Source organism: Tympanuchus pallidicinctus, unplaced genomic scaffold (genome assembly GCF_026119805.1).
Source record: "Tympanuchus pallidicinctus isolate F22 unplaced genomic scaffold, pur_lepc_1.0 scaffold17, whole genome shotgun sequence".
Lineage (NCBI taxonomy): Eukaryota > Metazoa > Chordata > Aves > Galliformes > Phasianidae > Tympanuchus > Tympanuchus pallidicinctus.
In genome coordinates, this window is record NW_026294690.1 from 3294528 (window position 1) to 3314811 (window position 20284).

The following is a 20284-nucleotide window of genomic DNA, read 5'->3' on the forward strand; positions in this document are numbered from 1 at the left end:
TAGATGAAGTGGTTTGTGTTTTATGTTCTGCTAAAAATTGTCAGCAGGGTCAGACAATTTTACCAGAAGAGGTAAATTGTGGTTTCGTAGCTCAGAGAGAGTGAGGGATAACACCACATGCGTTTTTGTGGTTAATGTCCACTTTGGGATCAGATTAATTTTTCTTGCATGTTTTGAGGAGGCAGAGCTGAAACTCCAAGTGTTTTAATGTCGCTGGGGGATTGTTTCTGCCTCTAGCTATGTTAAATGGGACTAATAATTTCAGCTAATCAGTGTCTAACAACTTCTGAAAAATGGAAACTAGTTTAGGAGTGATGTATGGGGAAGTTTTCCACATTAGTGGAATGTTAGGCAAGTGCTAATGGTCTTCTTACAGTTTCCACTGGTGTTGGGAGAGAGGGTCTCTTGAGGTCACTACAGAGAAGTTAATACAAATGAGCCCTACTCTAAGAAAGTCTGAAAACCTGCATGTGTTTATAAATTTCAAAGCTGTGTATGGGCACTGTGAAATGTTAGTTGCTGAGTTTAAAAGCATTTTTATACTATATATATTTTTCTTAGAAATGTTTAGAGGGTAGCTCTGCAGTCAAAATTAAACCCAGAAATAACTACTGAAGCTGTAGAACTTCAGAATGATGATATTTAATGAATTCTGCATGACTAGTTTTTATCTACTGTAGATATTGTTGTCATCAAAAAGTCTTCAGACCTCCACATGGTGTCACCATGGGTGAAGCTTGATAGAGCAGCTTGCATTGATGTCAGTAGGTTCTTCCAAGTGATGCTTACGCTTGTTTCATCTACACTTGTTTCAATCTCCTAGTGCTGGAAAAAAAGGTTGAAGAGGCCTCAGAAACACTGCTTTCCCTTATCTGTTATATAATCTTTGTATCTATAGTTAATTATTTGTTTACAGATAACAGTTCCTCATGAAACCATGATGGCATTTAGCACATTAGGGAAGCTAGGTAGGCATCAGATTCTCGTGTTAACCTTTGAGCTTTCACAGGATGAAAGTTAACTTTTGACATGTCCTAATATGTCACAGAACCTTACCAGGTGGAGCATTTAACAAGCGTTATTAGGCTTTTGCTTTCTATTTATTTATTTGTAGTAGGGAAATTAGATGGAGATGGTAAATAGGACAAAAAAACTTTTCCTGTAGGGTATTTCAACCTGGCATCTTTTTTTATCTTTTTTTTTTCTCAAAAATCTAGAGGTCTTACGTGGTTACCTGGCTGCCCATGTGTAATGCAGCATGTCTTTTCATGTCGTTACTCTAGACTTCCCAAATCTCCAGACAGAAAGCAATAAGTAGTATGTTTTCCTGAAGGTAAAATTAAGCAGGAGAATTATTATCCACCTTTAGCCATGATTTTCCAGTGTTGGATTATCCCAAGGACTTTTGGACGTTGTATCTATTTATTGGGTCCATTGTTGTGCACATCTTCACTGACACATCGTGAAATAAAATGAATGTGGTGTCTTTCACACCTGTAGCTTTTCAAGTTCAAAGAAGGGCAGAAGTAATGGTGTTACTTCTTGTGCGGTGAATTCGTAAGGCTTGCAATAGCCTTATCTTGAGCGTGCTCCCATTTCTGCAGTGTTCCAAAATGGATTGCTTTGTGGATGCAATTAAATACTCAAGTTCTTATTAGTTTACCACTACATTCAATCTACAAGGAAACTAATATTTCTCTTCTTTTTGGATCAGGGTTCCGGATTTCGTGAGGGAGAAGCGTTTTGGGAACTGGCTAAAAGATGCACGAGATTGGGCTATATCTAGAAACCGGTACTGGGGAACACCCATCCCACTGTGGGTCAGTGATGATTTTGAAGAGGTAGGAAAACAAAAGCTCCCATTCTAAAGAAAATGCTCTCTGTATTATGTATTGCTTGTTAATTTTGATAGACTGCTGTTGTCTTATTGTGTCCTAATGGAACTTGTGTATCTATAAGGGGAGGTAGATATATGCTTATGTACTTGTGTGTGCATTTGTACATTTCCACTGCTTTTGATTGAAAATGGCAAGCAATCTTCCTTACTGCTTTTTTTTTTTTTTTTTTTTTTTTTTTTTTTACAAGTGTTAAAATTTATCTTTCCTGGAAGAATTTTCAGTGATGAGAAAGCTGATGGAATAGGAATGCATTGAGAAAATGGCAAGGAAGAGATTTTTATTCAGTCTTCTCAGCGCGTTTTGGAAATTCTGACACTCTGTTACTTGAAGCCAAATGAATTGCTGGAGGTGTAAAAGCAAGTCCAGCGCTGCAGAAATATGAAAATACGTATTGGTGCTGCTACAAGTGTGAGTGTAGCAGGAAGTAAAAAAGGCGAATCTAGAGGAATGATGGAAGCAAATAATGGTAGTGCTAGGAATGAATATTCACTGCTCAAGTGAATACTTGAAGACAGTTCTGGTAATAGCTTTTTCTTAGTGTTAAGATACCAAGTTTAAAAAACTGTTTCTAAGTGTAAAAAGTATTTTTTTTCCTCATTTTTCTACATGGACTAGTTCCATTAGACACATACGATGAATGTTCCTGATGCCTTGGCATTTGGATGGTATTTATGCCATGAGTGTGCTTGTAAGTTACCGGTGAACTACGTGCTTCTATCTTCCCTCATATTGGGTAGGGTTTAATTTGAGGGCTGACAGTTTAGACCCAGAAGATTTGAATCAATGCTAAAATTGAATTGCTGTGTTCATAATAAAGGTTTTCTTTAGATGGGAGGGAAGGCTTTCAGTCTTGTCCAAGCATGCTTCTAGATTTCTTTCTGCAGCTGAAAAAGACTCTGTAAAGGATGCATAACTCCTACACTTCCACTGCATGCCCCTAAAAATATCACATTTGATGTCCTGTTCCCTGTGTACATAGATAGTTTTTGCCTTTGTAGATTTGTTTGTTTTAATAATGTAGGTTGTAAGACTGACCTTTTCTTGGAAATGAACTGCGAATATTCCTTAGGGCTTCAGGTTCTTAAATAATGATAGAAACACCAATATATGTGCTGTTTTTAGCTGCAGGTATTATATATGTTTCTGCATACTCTAGAGACTAAATGTCATGTATGGTTCAGTAATTGAGTATGATTTTTGGACCAGGCTAAATTTCAAGCTTTTTATATTCACTCTTTTCTTAGGCGTGTGGGGGTATAGCTAATAAAGTTTTCCATCAGAAGTGATGGTATTTATATCTGCGTGACATCTACTCTCATATAGGTAGTTTCCTCACTTCAGTTTTAATGCAGCCTAGTGCCATATGAGATTGCTGAAGCTCCTCTTCATGTATTGCTCTCAAAAGAACACTTTGTCGCATGCAATTATGCTGTGCATATTAAATCTTGGAGAAGTAGTAACTGTTTTTTATTTAATGTACAGTAAAGTGAATTAATTGGTACTAGAGTGAATTTTATCACAAATCAATATCTGCTTTCCTACAGTTTTATTTTAGCTTTTATTTTATTTTTATTTTAGCATAATTATCATGTATTCCACGCATAATGGAATTTAATTTCTAATGCTTTTGACTGTTACCACATTTTTGCAAGCAGTTGGATCTTTTTAAGCTCTCGAATCTTAATGCTTTTCTCAGTGTAGGAGCACATCTTTCTTAGAATGGATAATTTTTTCCAGTGAAGCAACAAGTTAATAAAGTGGACAATGTCTACTTGTATAGGATTTGAATATAAATCATAATGTGAGATACTTTGTGATATAACAGAAATTCTCGTGGATTATTTCATTGCTTGTCACTCACCTCACTTGTGAGACGTCTTCTACTTTAGGCACTGCAGTCCTGCATTGTGGATTTGGAGCAAAAGTGCTCTACCTGTCCTCTGCTGAAGTGGGAGGGAGCTCTTTCAGATCTGTTTCCAGTCTGCTTGGAGGCTGCTTCAGGAACGTGGCTCTCAGCTGACCTCAGCAGTCATTTCTTTTCAATGATTGGCATTTAGAAGACTATCTTGAAAGATCCCAGAATGCCTTGGTGGGGCACTGATACACTGCATGGACTTATTTCTTTCTGCGAACAATTATCATTCTTGGATTATTAGTACTTAATGGGGCTGAAATAGGGAACTAATGAAAGCTAACACTTATTAAGGACTGCTTCAAGATGGTTTTAATCTTCTGATTTACATGGATAAGCCTAATTTACATAGATAGAGTGGATAAATGAATGTCTTGTACGAAGTACTTAACTTTGACCTCTGATTTCACGTTAGCTTTCAGTGATGCCGAAACATGGTTGAACAGCCCCAAATCTTATTCTGCTTACTTCTTGCCTTGCTGACCTCTGGGTGCTGATTTAGCATTAACTACCATTGATTTTGGTAATCTGGATGAGAAGTGAAGTGTAGGAGGATGAATGGCAGGTCAGGAAAGGGGCCTGCCTGCTAAAGCTGATCCTGCCATTGAAGACAAATGTCTGAAGTCATAGCTGTAACTTGAGAGCGTACACCAATCTGCAGAAACAAATGGGTGCAGCCTAATGTAGGAATTACCATCTCTGTGCTGTACTGTTGCCTTGAAGCATCTCATGATGTGCTTGAGATGGTGGCTCTGCCCTTCTGACCCAGATAGAGGCAGCCTTACTCAGTATGATGGAGTCTGCATTCCTCTGGAGTTTGAGGTTTTACATGCTTCTCCTATGAGTATTTTCTGCTTGGTATTTTCTGATTAGTAATGCAGATCAGCAGTTGAATCAGACTGGGAAAATCATGGCATAGAACCAAATCAAACTGATTTTTATCATCTCTGCAATTCATGACAGTTTTGTAGAATTAAGTAAATGAAAACCTTTTAGTTACTCATGATTTCACAATGTATACATATACATATATTTAAGACTAGCTGTAGAAATTTACTTGCTGATTACTTCTATCCAAGAACAATCTTGCAAGTTATATTATGTGAAAAATTTCCAGCCTACTTACAGCTTCTTTATGTTAGTACATTTAACTCCTTGTCAGATCTGTGTGTCAAAAATCAGTTTTTTCCATGGCACTTCTAAATTGCACTGGTAGTGTATGGGATTGGATCCATAAAATCTATACCAGGATGGCAGCATGTGAGTCACGACTGCTTTTCAATGAGGGGGGGTCGTAAGTGCTTGGAAGAGCAAATGATTTAAGCTTGCAGCAAGATGGGAAAAAATTATTTTCTTCTCTTTCTAGTTTCTTCATCGTTTTATGGTATTGATGTAAATCTGTTGCTGAAGCTTTTTGCTGATTTCTTTACATGATCTCCTTTGTTAGCAATGACTCTTCCTTTTAGTGTGAGCAATTCAGTGTACGTATGCACTCAGCTGTGAGCTATGTAGCAGCTTACCTGAGTTTCAGAAGGTGAACTTAGAATCTGAGGCTCCTACTTGTGTGGAAGTTCACGTTTGGGTTTGTCAGAGGGTTTGGTTTTATGGGCTGTTCAAAAAAACAGCAGCACAACAAATAGCCCCCATTCTTCTTTGCTACCTAAGAATGCATTTGATCTTCTAAGTCTCTAATTATTGTAATAGGATTGTATTAAATTAGGACAGTGATCTCTGAACTCTAACATGCTGTGCCCTCTTGAAAAAGGGGACTTTACTCAAAAATGATGTTGGCTTTTCAGCTATATCAGCTACTTTGGAAGATGCTAACTGACCTACAAACATCCTGTCTTAATGCTCCCGAAGGAGGAAAAAAGGTGCTACAATGTGCAAGTTACAGACTGATTATTTTGCCTCTTACAGGTGGTTTGTATTGGTTCAATGGCAGAACTGGAAGAGCTGTCAGGAGTGAAAGTCACTGATCTCCATCGGGAAAGGTCAGTCATGGACTGTTCACTGGTTGTTAAAAGTAGTTGAATGGTTATATGAAATTCTCCCAGGGAGGAGGTTCAGATTAGGTGTTTAGAGGAATTTTTTTGCTCGGAATGGTGAGGCACTGTAACAGGCTGCTCAGAGATGCTGTGGGTGCCCCATCCCTGGAGGCATTCCTGGTCAGGCTGGATGAGCCCTTGGGAAACCTGATGCAGTGCTTGGCATCCCTGGCTGTGGCAGGGGGTTGTAACTAAATGATCTTTAAGGTCTCCTCCATCCTAAGCCATTCTGTGATTCTTTCTTCTGTCCTAGACTCTGTTAATACAAAATCTCTTAAAGATCTTTAAGTTACAGAAGATGTCAGAGGAAATGCTTGCCTGTGGAAGAAGCACTAAAACTAAAATCTCCTGTCGCTTCTAATGTACGACCATCATGTTAACGTTTTGTGCCAGTTCTTGTTATTGTTTAGACCTCCCTGTCTTTTTCTTTCCCACAGCATTGATCACCTAACCATCCCTTCACGCCGCGGCAAAGGCGTTTTGCGCCGAGTCCCTGAAGTTTTTGATTGCTGGTTTGAGAGTGGAAGCATGCCTTATGCACAAGTGCATTATCCATTTGAAAACAAAAAAGAACTTGAAGATGCTTTTCCTGCTGACTTCATTGCTGAAGGCATTGACCAAACCCGAGGGTGGTAAGTCTGTGCCATAATTTTTTCAGTGTTGCCCTATATCTGGCAAGTTATTGTACCTGGATGATCCTTTACTGTTGCATAGCTAAGTTATGATGTTTTTTCTTAGTAGAATACAAGATGTTCTGAGGCTTGATGCTGAAAATTTTGCTGAAAGATGACATGCTAGCAAGCAATCTTGGTTGGCTCTTGTAAAAAATGTTGTGTAGGGAAGATCTTTGGCATGATCAAGAAGAAACTCAGCAACCGAGGTTTTTATAGAATTTGATTTATCTACTGGGAACTGAACATTGTCAGAAATAGAAGTCAGAGTTTTGTGGATTTCAAGCCCACGTGCAGGCTATTAGTTTTTGCTCCCTAGATTAAATTCGAGATTGGAGTTTAAGAAGGGGAAAAAGCCAAATTTAATTGAAACCTTGTGGTGTTAAGCTCTTACTATAGTTCACAAAAATAAAATTTGCTAACTGTAGATCTGTTTTTAAGGTCTGGGTGATGCTGCTTACTGATTCATCTCTGGATAAATGCTTTTGGTTGTTGGAAAATATTTGTCTAATCCCAGATTTTCTCTGGGTTATGTTCTCATGCGTACATGCATGCTTCCATATGTACAGTTTGGGCATTCTTAAGTGATTATTCTATTTTTGAAGCTAATGAGATTGGCTCCATTAAGCGTCAGATTGTTGAGATTTTTTTAAGGTTTATACATTTGTCTATGTACAAGTGGAATTTCTGTTTCCATCCGGTAACTTGAGTTACTAATGTTAAATTCCTCTGGAGCATTCCCTCATTAAAATTGGAGCATTACCTCATTAAAACAAACAAACAAAAAAAAGCAAAACAACCCAAACAAAGCAGTAAAATGTCAGCTTTTACATATTTGAAGTTGAGAGCAAGAGTCTCAAACTTTGTAGGCTTGAGTAAGGAAGCATACAAACATTCTTACAAGAAACAAGGGAGCTGCTGAATTAGAAAAGCTCAACAGAATCAAAAATAGTTTGGGATTTTTATGTGGATAAAAGATGTACTCAGAAATTCTGGTGGAAAATACAGAAGCAATGCTAAATGTTGGATTTCAGGGCGAATTCTTCACTGTGCTTCAGCTTGAGTACTGTAAGCAGTGTGCAAATGAGGGCTTTCACAGTGCATTCTGCAGTAGATTGCTTTATGATTTTTGCAGCATACAAGTTGCTGTGTATCTCCAAATACCTGTCTCACCTGTTGTTCAGAGTACTTAAACTCTTACCTAGGTGCATGATGCTTGTACTTTCAGTGTTTTTGTCTGTTAGCTGGTGCTTTGGTAACAGCTAGCCTTCAGTGACTGGCAGAAGAGCACCTTCCTTTTGTGAAAGAAAGGAGCAATTGGGATGGGAGGTGATGGGCTTCTTGCTTTGTTTTATATCTTTGTAGAAGATAAAGCTCTCTCAGGCTCTTTTTGAGAATGATTCTCCTTAAACTAGTGTGCCTTCGGTTTTCTTTTTCTTATGTATTGATGGAATAATTATATTTTTTCCGTGTTAGTCTTGGAAAAAATTAAGGTGGCTTAGAGAGAAGGCATGTGTCTTTCTCTAGTATGACAGTACCAGAACAGGGTACAGTGAACAGCAGTATAGTAGTCTGAAGCATTAAGAATACACTATGTAGTTTTTATTTGAAACATCCTATGTGAAGTGATAAAATGTAAAATAGAGATTGGGTTTGTGTTAGAACAGCATCTGCAACTGACTTGAGGTAAGAGCTGTCTCATGGGGAAGTGCTCAGGAGCTGGAGGTCTGGTGGTTTCATACAAACATAACAGGGATGGGGAGAAAGTCATTGGAGATGGGAAGTGAAATGTGATCGAGGTAATGAGCCAGGAGAATATTTACTGTGACTTTCTGATGAATGTGTGAAGGAGATAAATTATATTTGTGAAGGCCAGAGGGGAAAAGTTGTTGAGTAGCTGAGTTGAAAGACTCTCAGCCTGGACAGAGGAAGGAAGGCTTTCTAAGAGGAAAGGTTCTGTCTCTGATTTCTTTGTGTGTGTGTGTAGGAAGATGATGATTTGTAGTTACAGTGAGAATGGTGACCTACAGGGTATTCACAGTTGAAGGTGGTGGTTGTGAGATGTGGGATTGTGAAATGGACCTCTGTCTTTGCACTGTTCATTTCTTATGTTGTTTTGGCTGATGACTGTATGTATATCTGCACGAACCTAAGAATGAGACTGAGATGTGGTGAATGAAGCAGCAGAGAAGTCTAAGAAGCTGTCAGAATTGAGTGTTTATGTGGCCAAGAGATTTCAAACATAAGGTGTGCAGAGAGGTAATCCTTAACAGTGTTCAGAATGAGTTTTCTGAAGAATGATGTGAGAGCATGAGAAGAGACATAAGAGTGGCATGTAAACATGTGGTTCTCAAGGTCTTTCTTGCAGTTGTTAACCAGGGTACCTCATTGCTGAGGTTAGCATCAGATTTGACCATGTAAATAACGTAAAATTGACAAAACTTGGATACATGTTCTCTTGCCCATAGTGCATCTGTGCAGATTTCCGAAGGCAAGCAGTGTTGAAGTCTCTTCTATATGAAGTCTCTTCTATATATATATCTATAATAATATTAATTGAAAGTACACCTGCTGTAATGATGAGAAATTGTGCCTATTTTGCAGAAATTGATGGGAGTTGGCTAGTGAAGTACTTCTAGATAATGAAGCATTGCTAAGGTTGTAATGAACTGTCAGCTTCATAGGCTGGGTGGTATTATTGATCGTCAGCCTAAATGTTTAGGTATTTGTGTTCAGAGGCTTTCTTCAGAAGGCTGAAAATGAAGGGAGATGGTGCTTTTGTGTGCAGGTGGAGCAGTGTTAGTTGAATGTCATGCAATTACAGTGCAGTTTAACAGAGAGAATTTGTATCCCGCAGTGTGAATGATGGTAATTTTGAGAGTTAAAAGCCTGTCTGGGGGACAAGCATCTGAGCTGTCATGTAAGCCACGTGTGCAGTAATGCATCCAGCAACCTCTGCAGAGCTGCAGACCCACAGATACCAGTTTTCCAGTTACATGCAACGTTTTTGATAAAAATTATTTTAGAATGTGCAGACCAACTTTTTCCATTTCAGTGTTTCTCCAGAAAATCTTGTTGAAAATGCTTAGTTCCAAAGTGTAACTTCCTATGTCTTATTCTGAAGTAATTGCTTTTATGTAATCATATGCTGGTCTAAGGTTGCTAAGCAGTCATCAGTGATTCTGTTTTAATAGTGACAGCTGTGGCCCACCCTCCTGTTACTTTCATAAAAGTTGCCACCACCTACAGCATTTTGTAGCCATCTTCTTTTGTCAGCGTTTTGTCTCTGAGTTTGGTATGATTGCATCGTTGACATCGTGCACCTCCACTTAATTTCTTAGGTATAATCAAATGCTGACACACTCAACACTAGATGTGTGTGCTTGTGCCAGCACTGAATTCTCAGCTGTCCCTGGGCAGTTGATAAGAATAGCTGTAAACACATCTGTGGGGTGTGATGAGGGGAGATCATGTTGGTCTATTGCCCTTTGCTGTCTGGAACTTGTGGAACTGACTGAATTAACCAGCAAGGGCTATTGGATAAGGAAGCTGTGCTCTTTACAGAGTTATTTAATGGTCCTAGCTCTATCTGTTCTCTTGTTTGCTAGGCTGAACATTAGTAGCGTGTTGTGTTTGTTCCCATTTGACCCTGGGTCCAGTGTGAGCACATGAGAAGCTTGTTGAAGAACAGAATTCTCTTTTCTGTATTAAAGTTCTTCGCAACTTTGCTGTTGCTTGATTTTATAATTTTTCAATCCTCTTGGACTAGTACTGAGCAAACAGAAAAATAAGGTCTATTGAAGAGATCTATTTACAGCAATCTCTTATTTTGATTCTTTGCTACATTAATGCTCCACATACGTAATTTTCAAGTTTGTTAAGGTACACAGCAGTTGATGAGAATTTCAGTTGTAATGAATGGTACTTCAGCAAATATTAGCTGAGTGTATTTAGAAAGTCATGTTTACGTTGTCTCATTTCAGGTTCTACACTTTGCTGGTGCTGTCCACTGCTCTTTTTGGAAGACCTCCTTTCAAGAATGTAATTGTAAATGGCCTGGTTCTTGCCAGGTTGGTATATAAGTTCTTTCCCAAACTGATTTGTGTTCAAGGAATTTAATTTTTTTAAATTGTAAATTAAACCTGACATGAACTCAAGAGCGTGAAGTTTATACATCCCAGTGTTGCACTTCCTGCTTTCCAGTAGGATTTGTCTTTTCTAGAGAGTGAAAATGAGTAGCAAATCAGGATAGGAAGGGATGGGAAACAAACTGTATGATTGCAGAGCAAATGAGATTAGAAATGTAGTTGTAAAAGAAAAGGGAATCAAATGTAGTATTTAAAATTACACCTTGTTTTGAGTCAGTCTCTCCTACCCGCTGGCAAAACAAGTGTGTTTCCCCCAGTTTCTCCAGGGAAGATGGTTTTACTAGTTGAATGTGTAACTTGGTCCTCTGGATATTTCTTCTGATGCTCATATGGGTTCAACAGTCACAGTGAAGTGGTGTGCTAGTATTACTATGTCTTGTTAACAAGGATGTAATAGGACTGGAAAAAAACAAGCTGGATTTGAAGGAATTCTTTACTTGCCTATTTATTATGTGAATTCTGAATTTATTTCTGCAATCTGATGTTTTCCAGTGATGGCCAGAAAATGAGCAAAAGGAAGAAGAACTATCCTGACCCAATGGCTATTGTAAATAGTTATGGAGCTGATGCACTAAGGTAGGATTTTTTTAAAAATTAGTGTAAAATCTGTTTTAGTTTACTGTTTATAATACTGTTTATGTTTATAATATACATGTACCAGTAGGGCTGCTGATAGGTATTTGACTACTAGAAGTAAGAAGATGTTGGTTTTGAAAAGCACCGGACATGTATGGCAGCCAACAAGCTGAGCAGGTGACCTAAAGAACTTGGCAGTAGTTAGTGCCTGCTCTTTTATATCTGCCTTCCAGGCTGGTGCAGGCTGAAGGTGTTGTGCTGAATGAAGACTTCTCATCTGAAAATGTCTCCAGCTGTTTGTACAGGGTGATACTACTCAGGCTGGCATGTCTGCTACTGCAGCTAATATTTGAATTTACCTACTGAGAGCTGAATTGTATCTGTATGAATCAGTCCTATCAGTTTTTTGCTAACTACTTATGGAACACTTGCTGCCTACTACCCAGATTTGATGCTGCTTATATTATCTTTTTCCAAGAAGAGAGTTTTTCTTTTCTGTTGGTTGAAGTATGCAGTATATACTTGTAGCAGTGAAAGCAGAAGAGCAGAAGTGGAGCAGCTTTCTGTGTGTACGTAAATTGTCCTATCAGAGATTAAGCACACAGCTGAAGTGTTTCATTAAAATTATACAAACCTATAAATGTAATTATGCAGTTGCCTGGTACTTTGTCTAGATACTCTAACTGGGTGTGTGAAGTGGTACCTCGAGATAAAGGTGCAATAAAGACGTGTTAATAACTGAGTGTACTACTTATGCATTTCTCTGGAGCCATGTAATCCTGTTTATATATAAGAAAGACAGGCTGTCACACATTTCGTTATAGGCTACAATTGTGTGTAGCAAGGATTGGTCCGAATAAAAGCTTTGTGTGCTGGGGGTTTTTATTTGTGTAAGACACTTACTGCTGTATTCTAGATGATTTAAAAAGAAAAATGGATGCAAAGCTCTTTATTTTTTTCAAGCTTTAGCATTTTAAAAACCTCGTAAATGATCTTTGTGTATATGCTAACAATGGAGTGTTGGATAGATTCTCAAATTCAATCGAATTGTTCTTTAAAAATAGTCAAGGTCTATTTAGCAGAATGTCAGCGAATCTGTAGCTGAAACAATGAGTGAAAAGACTTTGAGTTATTCATAGCAGGGATTTTAAATCACAAGTGGTGTTTCAGCTGAAGCAATCTGCCTTTTTTGGTTTTAAATCTGAAACACCAGAAGTTACGCTTCCATTATTCATGTTTTTTGTTTTCTGGAAAGCTAATTCATTTTTCTGCCTGTATACTCATTCTTTAATGTCACATTTATTTATACCTACACCCACATAGAGAGTAAAAAGCATTACAGACCGGGCTCATTTATGGAAGGAGTTCTGTGATTCAGTTGTCTGTGCTTATTCACTGAAGCGCTTGATGTGTTCTGTTTATAGAAAAAGCTGCAATTGAGTTTTTCCTTGGCACTGCTTTCCCTGCAGAGTTTCTTTAGCTTTTGCATAACATGTGTGTATGCACAAATGCATATAAATAAAGAATATTTATACACTTCAACTGTAGTTCTCAACTATTTCTAGCAGTAACTTAATAAACAGATCAACAGAAAATGTTCATGTAGGCTACTTAAGTGAATATGGTATGGGTAAATAGAATAAATAGCTTGGTGGTACAGTGAATTTAAAAGTCCAATTTTATGTTTCCTGAAGCTTGAGTGCTATGTAAAATCTGTAAGCATTGCCAAAAACTTCATATATTTCCAGAGTCGGATAGGTGTTAGTTATGTTAGAAAGAGAATTTTCTTGCCATAGTCCTTATTGTCCCTTTGCTTTCCTGTGTTCTGAGGTAGGCATTGCTGTTGTTACACTCTCTGTTCTTAAGATGCAGAACAAACAACATAGGCTGCTGCTTTAGAGAGGTGAAAAGAAGGTTACTGCATTACCTCTCGTGCATTATTCTGTCAGCTCCCTGTATTGGTGTGATCTGAAGGTTTTGCTTTGTGCTCGATGCCTGCTATCACCAGGTCTAACCAAATTGTAACAAGTCCTCCATCATCAGGTATCACCTTTCTCTTTCCCATATGGGAATTGGTGCGAGTATCTTTGCAGGGACAATATCACAAGGCAGCAGTCTCCTAGCATTCACCTGTTGTAAGGCAGTGTAGTTCTGCTGTGTTGAAAACCAAAGCAAACAAAAGCCTGTAGCCTTGGACAGCTACTTTGCCTTTAGTTTCTTGATAGAGATATGTGACTTCTCATAGTCAGGTTCTACAGAGTGCTGCTGAGGTGGGTGCGGCTTAATGGATACTTCAGAGTTGGGATTAGTTTTACGCTGCTTCCTCCTGTGATGGTAAACAGTGGAGGCAGTTTGTGGTTTGTTCTTAGATTCCTTAACTGCCAGCCAGCATGGAAATGGATTCTGGGTGAGTGCCAGAGTAGCTCTCAGATTAGGACCGAAGTTATGTTTAAGTTCTCCAACAAACAAGTGATAAGCACATACACAAATAATGGCGATGGGAGATTTGGTTAAATGCATGTTTATAAATTCTAATTTCATATCAGGGCTTACTGGTTCATCTCTTGTTCATTATCATGTCTAATTGTTCTCTGCTTCTGTAAGTCCACAATCTGACTTCAGCTACCATGTTTAAAAATATTTTTTTTTTAATCTATTTCTGAAAATGCCCATTTCCATTGTGCTGATCTTCCTGCATTATTGTCTGTTCGTTCAGACAGCTCTGTTTTTGTGTACTGATTTTCATGCAGGGAGCCTCTCTGGAGAGTTTATGGTCTGATATTTTTGAATGTGCTGTGTCAGACCACATTAAGTTTTAAAACCTCCTAAAAGAAGTGTCTGTGAAGATAGATTGGTTTAGAATCACGATTTTTAATGTTGAGAAAATATGAGGAAATGAGTTTATAAATTCATTTTTATTGAGAAATGCAAAGTCTCCTAAAAGTGTTTTATTTATTTTGAACTCATAAATGAAATATATTTAAATCAAGTTCTTTTTAAGTTTTATGATACCTGAGTAAGATCTGTTTTTTCCTTTTTTCTTCAGTTAGCTTGATAGATACCAGTGTGTCTCAGGGAATAAAATGGGGGGTCTATGAAGGTGTTGTGTGGTTTGGTTTTGCTTTTTTGGGTTATTTATTTTTTTTTGCAAACTTAGTAAGGAAGCCAGGGATGTGTGCTGAGGAGCTGCTGGCTTAAGAGAGGCTGATGCTAGGAGGATCTTGCTGGGCAGAGCAGATTTCATGCATCCTTGGCTGAAGGTGCTCTGGTTCTGAAAGAGGCTGCTTGTGGCAGGGTCAGGTTCATCTGAATCCTCTGCTTTGCTCTTTCAGAGCTACTTCTGGAGCTTAGGCATGTTTGTACTTGCAAGAGGCAAATCCTTGTTCCTCTTTTTGGACTAATTTTCTTGGTGACATTGCTTTCTGCTGTTTTACTGATTTGTCTGTTCTGCCTTGCTCCTCAGCCCTGTTTGCAGTGGGCCTGAAGCTTTTTCTAATTGGCAAAATTATCTAGGTTGAGTAAAAAGCACTGCCTGTTATCAAGGGAATAAAATATCAGGTGGCCTTCTGAAGATGAACACTAATCCTTTATATTCAGTGCTTGTTTTGATACTGTGATAGCTTCAGACGACCTGTTGGCACTCCAATTAACTTCTAGAGTATAAAATAAAATTTAAATTCCGATTCAAAATCGGTATGCAGGATTATAAAAGTAATCCTGTGGCACTAGGAAATAAATTGCCTTATGTTCAGAATGTAACTTGCTTACAGAATAGTCCTTTTCAGGGTTCTCAGTATGAGGCTACTTATTTGAGCATCTTTCTCTTGCTGTGCAGCTCTTAGAATTCACTGTATGTTTACACGTTTTTGTTACCATATTCAGTCTTAAGCTTTTAAATGTTCTTGTTTTCAGGTTATATCTTATCAATTCTCCAGTGGTAAGAGCAGAAAACTTGAGATTTAAGGAGGAAGGAGTAAGGGACATACTGAAGGATGTCTTCTTGCCCTGGTACAATGCATATCGCTTCCTAGTTCAGAACGTTCACATCCTGCAACATAAGGTATGGATATCTCAAGCATCATAATGCCAACTGGAAGGGTTTTGTGCACTTTCCCCTCTTACTGTGGAGCAGTATCAGAGAGATTTAGGTTTGCAGAGAGCTCTTTGTAGACCACCTGGTCTTGAGCCTCTTACTCAAAGCAAGGCTGGCTTCCTAGGTAGTTCAGATTGCCTGTACTCTCTGCAAGTTCCTCTGCTCTGAGAACATTGCTTAATAGCACACAGGTTTAAAACAAATAGAGTTTCAAATAAGTAATGAAAGGAAAGGCATTTTCAGCAGCAGCTGCTGTGACAATTTCTTGAACGAACTCATGTACTGTAACTTTAATTATGAATCTGCATAAAAGTATTTAACTTGGGAATACTTGATACAACACATAAGCCGCAGCAATATGTTTGCCTTCTGTGATGTTGACAGTTAATTATTTTTAAAAATTAAATGTAACTTAAAAAAAGAAATGGAAAGAAAGGTAAATCATTTTCAATAATGCTTTGGACTTGTAGATTAAATTTGAAGTAAAAATGCTGGATAGATTATATGAGTTTCTATGCTTCTAGAATGAAAGCAAGATGAATATTTCCTGTAGTAATACTTCTTCTAAACTGAAGACTTTGCATGTATGTTGTATAGGTTTTGTTGAAACCATTTTTATTTTTTTCAGCTAAGATTAGTGATAAAGTTTCCAGGTTGCTCGTGCAGACTTACATGGGAGTGGGGAAAAAAGTCCCAACCTTGTAGTACACACGAGATTACAGTGGCAGTTTAATCACTTTGGAGAGCTGCCATTTGAAGCCATAAAGGCAGCTGACTTCAATAAATAATACAGTAAATGGCTGACTTAAATAAATGACTTTATCTTTTTAACAACCCCTTTTGGGAAGAAAGTCTGGTAGCTTCAGAGCCTAATATTTAATGAATCTTTTTTGAAGATCCCTAGACAGCATTTATCAGACAACCTTGTGCATTGCCCACAAATAGATTTCAGCTTTTGTTTAACCTTTGAATTATCTAATGTGTGCTTTGCTGTGTTTTGCTGTGATCCCATTAAATCTTGCAACTAGAGGATGGAAGACCCCAGTGGAAAGTCCAGGTGCTTAAGCAAATAGCTTTGGTGATTCAACAGATGTACGTTGTCTTTATAGGCAGTGAAACAGTTTCTTTGCACCAAATTAGACAAAATAATGAGCTATTGGAGCTGATACTGCTTAAATTGGATTTAATGCTCAGGTTTTAACAACTTTTTTCATTGTATTCTACCTCCTGTAAGAAACTACAATCTCATTGTCCTGGGTGAAGTCTAATAATAGTTTTCTGCTTACTGCAATTACCTCCATAATTGAAGTTGGTTTAACGATTGCTGACCTAGCTCTGGGATTGCTGCACTTCTGGGTGCACAGATATACTTTTATTCTAAGAGTCTTTTCCTTTATGCTGCATAAGTGGATACATAATTATTGGGTTAAATAATCCAAGCAGAATTTTTACCTGGATTCTGAGGGAAGGCAAAGTTCAGAGACTTCTAAAACCCAGCAGTAACTACAGTTTAAAACCAGCAGACCTCCCAGCTTCATTTTCAGCTGGCTATAACATATGCCTGGAGGTAAAGCAGTTCATGCACTGGGCACTGTTCTTTCTTACAGCCTTGCTTACAGTATCCTGCAGAATCTGTGAAGTGTTACAGAATTTCTTCATTGCTGTTCTGGTAACAACAAAGCGCACTGTTGGGATGCCTAAAATTCTACCTGCATTGTTTGGTTTTCTTAGTGAGGATTGTTACTTTGTTCTGTTTTTTGCCCTGCTGAAATTGTGATCTTAAAAATTATATCTTTTCAATGTCATTCCCCCAGATACAATTCATCTTGGACATTATATTTCTTGTAAACATTTCAGAGTTCTCCTAGATAAGAGTGATGTAAATTCAAGAGACCTACTCTGAGTCTGGGAGCTGTGATTTGCACTGCAAGCAGGGAAGGAACTGCTGCATACTGTTGTGTGCTGTGCTACATTTTGTCTGCTTAACAGATGCAAATAGCAGGACTCCTTTGCAGCTGGGAGTGTTGAGTGGTGAGATCAGGAGCAGTGGAAGTCCAGGTTTTCTTTGGTTATTTCTGTTACATCTTTCTGGAATTTAATTTTCTCTCTGAGGAAATGGTGTAACACAGCAAAGGTGACAAGGTAGTTAGGACTGACAGGTGGTTTGATACAAAGATTTGAATGTAAACCCTTATGACTTGAAAATGTGTTTTTATGTTGATGATAGGATGAGGGAAGAGAATTCCTTTACAATGAGAACACAGTTAAGGAGAGCAATAACATCATGGATAAATGGATTCTTTCTTTCACCCAATCGCTCATTCAGTTCTTCAAAGCTGAAATGGCAGGTATGCATGTGTTTGGTGGGGTGAGTTGAATTTTTGATCAGAGAATGAGCCATTTCACCCACAGACCTCCACGTTCTACTTGAGACGTATGGATAAAACTGGGTGCTGTGTAATATATCAAATGCTGTTTGTGTGGGTGTAAACGCAGATTTTGCTATGCTGAGATTTTGAAAGGTAAGGAGGCACTTCTGTCACATCTAATCCTGTCAACTTGGTGCTGCAGCTTCTAGCTATAACTTCTAATGTGCTTGGGGCAATTGATAGTACTATTACTGTAGCTAAAAGATGGCAGTGAAGAGAAAGTGAAATAACAATTGGGGAAGCTGTCAAAAAAGAACAACCAATGCCAAAGTTCCCAGTGATGAAATCAGCTAAAAAATATTTTTGAGCAGTACATGGGTGTGAGGGAACAAACTTCCTTGCATTGTTGCATGGAGAGGATTTATTTGTAATCATACTGGGAAATCTGTAAAGCAGGGCCGAATTTGCTGGGATACAACTTAGCTTTAAAAAGATCCTTGCTTTTTTTTTCTTCTGCATATGTTGTCCTTTTGATCATCTCATAACTCTTAATGTTCATACTGTATGTAGACTGTTTAAATTGCATAAAGAAGAGACAAGAGCCCCTGAAGTAGTCAGATTCAGCAATCTTGCCATCTTGCTGATGAAGGCATGATCTGATCAAGTTTGGGGATCTTTAAAGACACTGGATTCGTTAGCATTGGAAGGGAGGTGGCTTTTGTCATTCCAGTCACTGTTTATGAGCAAATGAATGCCTTCCTCCCCCTCTTCCCCCCAGTTCCAATGATCTGAAGTTGCCCTCAGAAGAATTTTTAGAAGCCTTCCACAGGTGTACTTAGGTCTGGGGAAAGAAGGCATTAACGGGGTGATAGATAAAGCTGGGGTTAAGGATACAGGACAATCCTCTTCTGCATCAATCCTCTCTTGTGTTCCCTGTCTTAGACTGGCATGTTCACTCTCACCAAGAAGTTAAATGTGATTATCTTGCTGCAGTAAATCAAGCTTGTTATTTTGGTAATAAAACTTAGATGAGGTCATCTAAAAATATCTCATTAAAGGAAAAGAATCCTTAATCTACAAAGGACAGAGTTTTGTCTGTCTGTTAGAAATGTGAGTTCTTCCTATGAGCCACCTTCTTACCAAATGATGGTGTTGTGCGTTGAGTTTCATGTGTTACCCCAAAAAATTGAGCCTATCCAAGTTTTCATGCTCCTTGTAGGAAGGAAAAAAAATTTGAGGGAGAGTGGAAAGTATGTGTATATCTGAGATCTTGGGTATGGAATTGGGAAGGAAATAGTATTTGTAGGAAGATGATTGCAGCTAGAAGCTAGAGATCTGCTCTGAGTTTTTTTAGGGAAAATTGAAGCTAATGAAAAAGGGTTGTTTTCAGGCTAACTTGAATCCCTTGTGAAATGTGTACTGTTCCTTACTGCTTTCCTACCTAGTTTCCTAACTCCGTAAATCAGTTAGAAAAGAGCTGGGTGTTTGGCCAGCTGTGGGTGCCCCATCCCTGGAGGTGCCCAAGGATGGGCTGGAGGGGGCCCTGGGCAGCCTGATCTGACGGGGGGAGCCAGACCGTGGCAGGGGTTGGCACTGGGTGGGCTGTAAGGGCCCTTGCAAACTAAGCCATTCTGTGACTTCTCAGAAATACAGATTCCCCTATAAGTAATTTTTTCCCTATCACGGCATGACTCTCCTGAGGGCTTTTTTTTTTTTTTTTTAGGTTTAAATACCAGCACTCTATCTTAAAGAGATCTCTATTTTAGAAAATGCAGTGACAAGTGTAACAAAGCTCTGAAAGATCCATTTTATTCGGTAGTTGTTTGATTAATGGAACTGATTCAAAATTGAGATGAAAAAATTCCTTGCTTTTTAAAGAAGTTGCGTACAAGTTTAACATAAACTGTAATATTTAAGCTTTCAAAGGTTAAAAAAAAGAAAAACACTCTTGTGAACAACTGAAGGTTTTTCTCATTGCAGTAAGATGCTCTTGATGAGCTTCTTTCTTCTTCTTTTTTTTTTTTTTTTTTGGCTGGTCATTCTCCATGCTTTCATGTTGCACTGAACTTGAGAATACATTTAAATTTGTCTTATCTTGTCAGATTTGCTGTTACTTTGTTCTTTTCTACTGTATTTCTTGGGAAAACAATTAAAAAAAAAAAGAAAGCAAATAATTATCCCCAAATTAATTGAAATAGGTGTCTCATTTTAAATCAGGCCAACAAAAAAAAATGCTGGCAGTAATTGATAACGAAACTTCATCGTATGATTCTACAATAATTTCCGTTGAACTCGTGGTGACTCGGCTGTATTTATAGCATGCACAAATCTAGGATTTGTCAAATCCTTCACGATTAATGGTCTCTTATCCACTATCCTCTTTGTGAGTCAGATAAAAGCATAAGGCTTCCATAATGCATGTTTGCGTAGGATTAGGGAAGTAATTTGGTGGCAGATACTTGTCTTGAAGCATGAAACAATGACGTGTAATTTCTTAATGTGGTCTTAACTTAACAGTGTGTGTAATCGCATTTTTAATCTTACTAACAGAAGTGTTTCTGATAAAGTT

General features: G+C 38.2%; 1 protein-coding gene across 1 annotated transcript in view; it reads left to right on the top strand.

Moving 5' to 3' along the window:
- Positions 1–20284, top strand: part of IARS1 (isoleucyl-tRNA synthetase 1) — a 92291-nt gene that overhangs the window by 42565 nt on the left and 29442 nt on the right. Inside the window, exons 15-21 of the mRNA XM_052678470.1 lie at positions 1715–1841; positions 5731–5804; positions 6296–6490; positions 10513–10599; positions 11170–11253; positions 15166–15313; positions 17574–17694. Coding sequence (XP_052534430.1) covers positions 1715–1841; positions 5731–5804; positions 6296–6490; positions 10513–10599; positions 11170–11253; positions 15166–15313; positions 17574–17694 — 836 coding nt within the window. The remainder of the gene's footprint in view (positions 1–1714; positions 1842–5730; positions 5805–6295; positions 6491–10512; positions 10600–11169; positions 11254–15165; positions 15314–17573; positions 17695–20284) is intronic.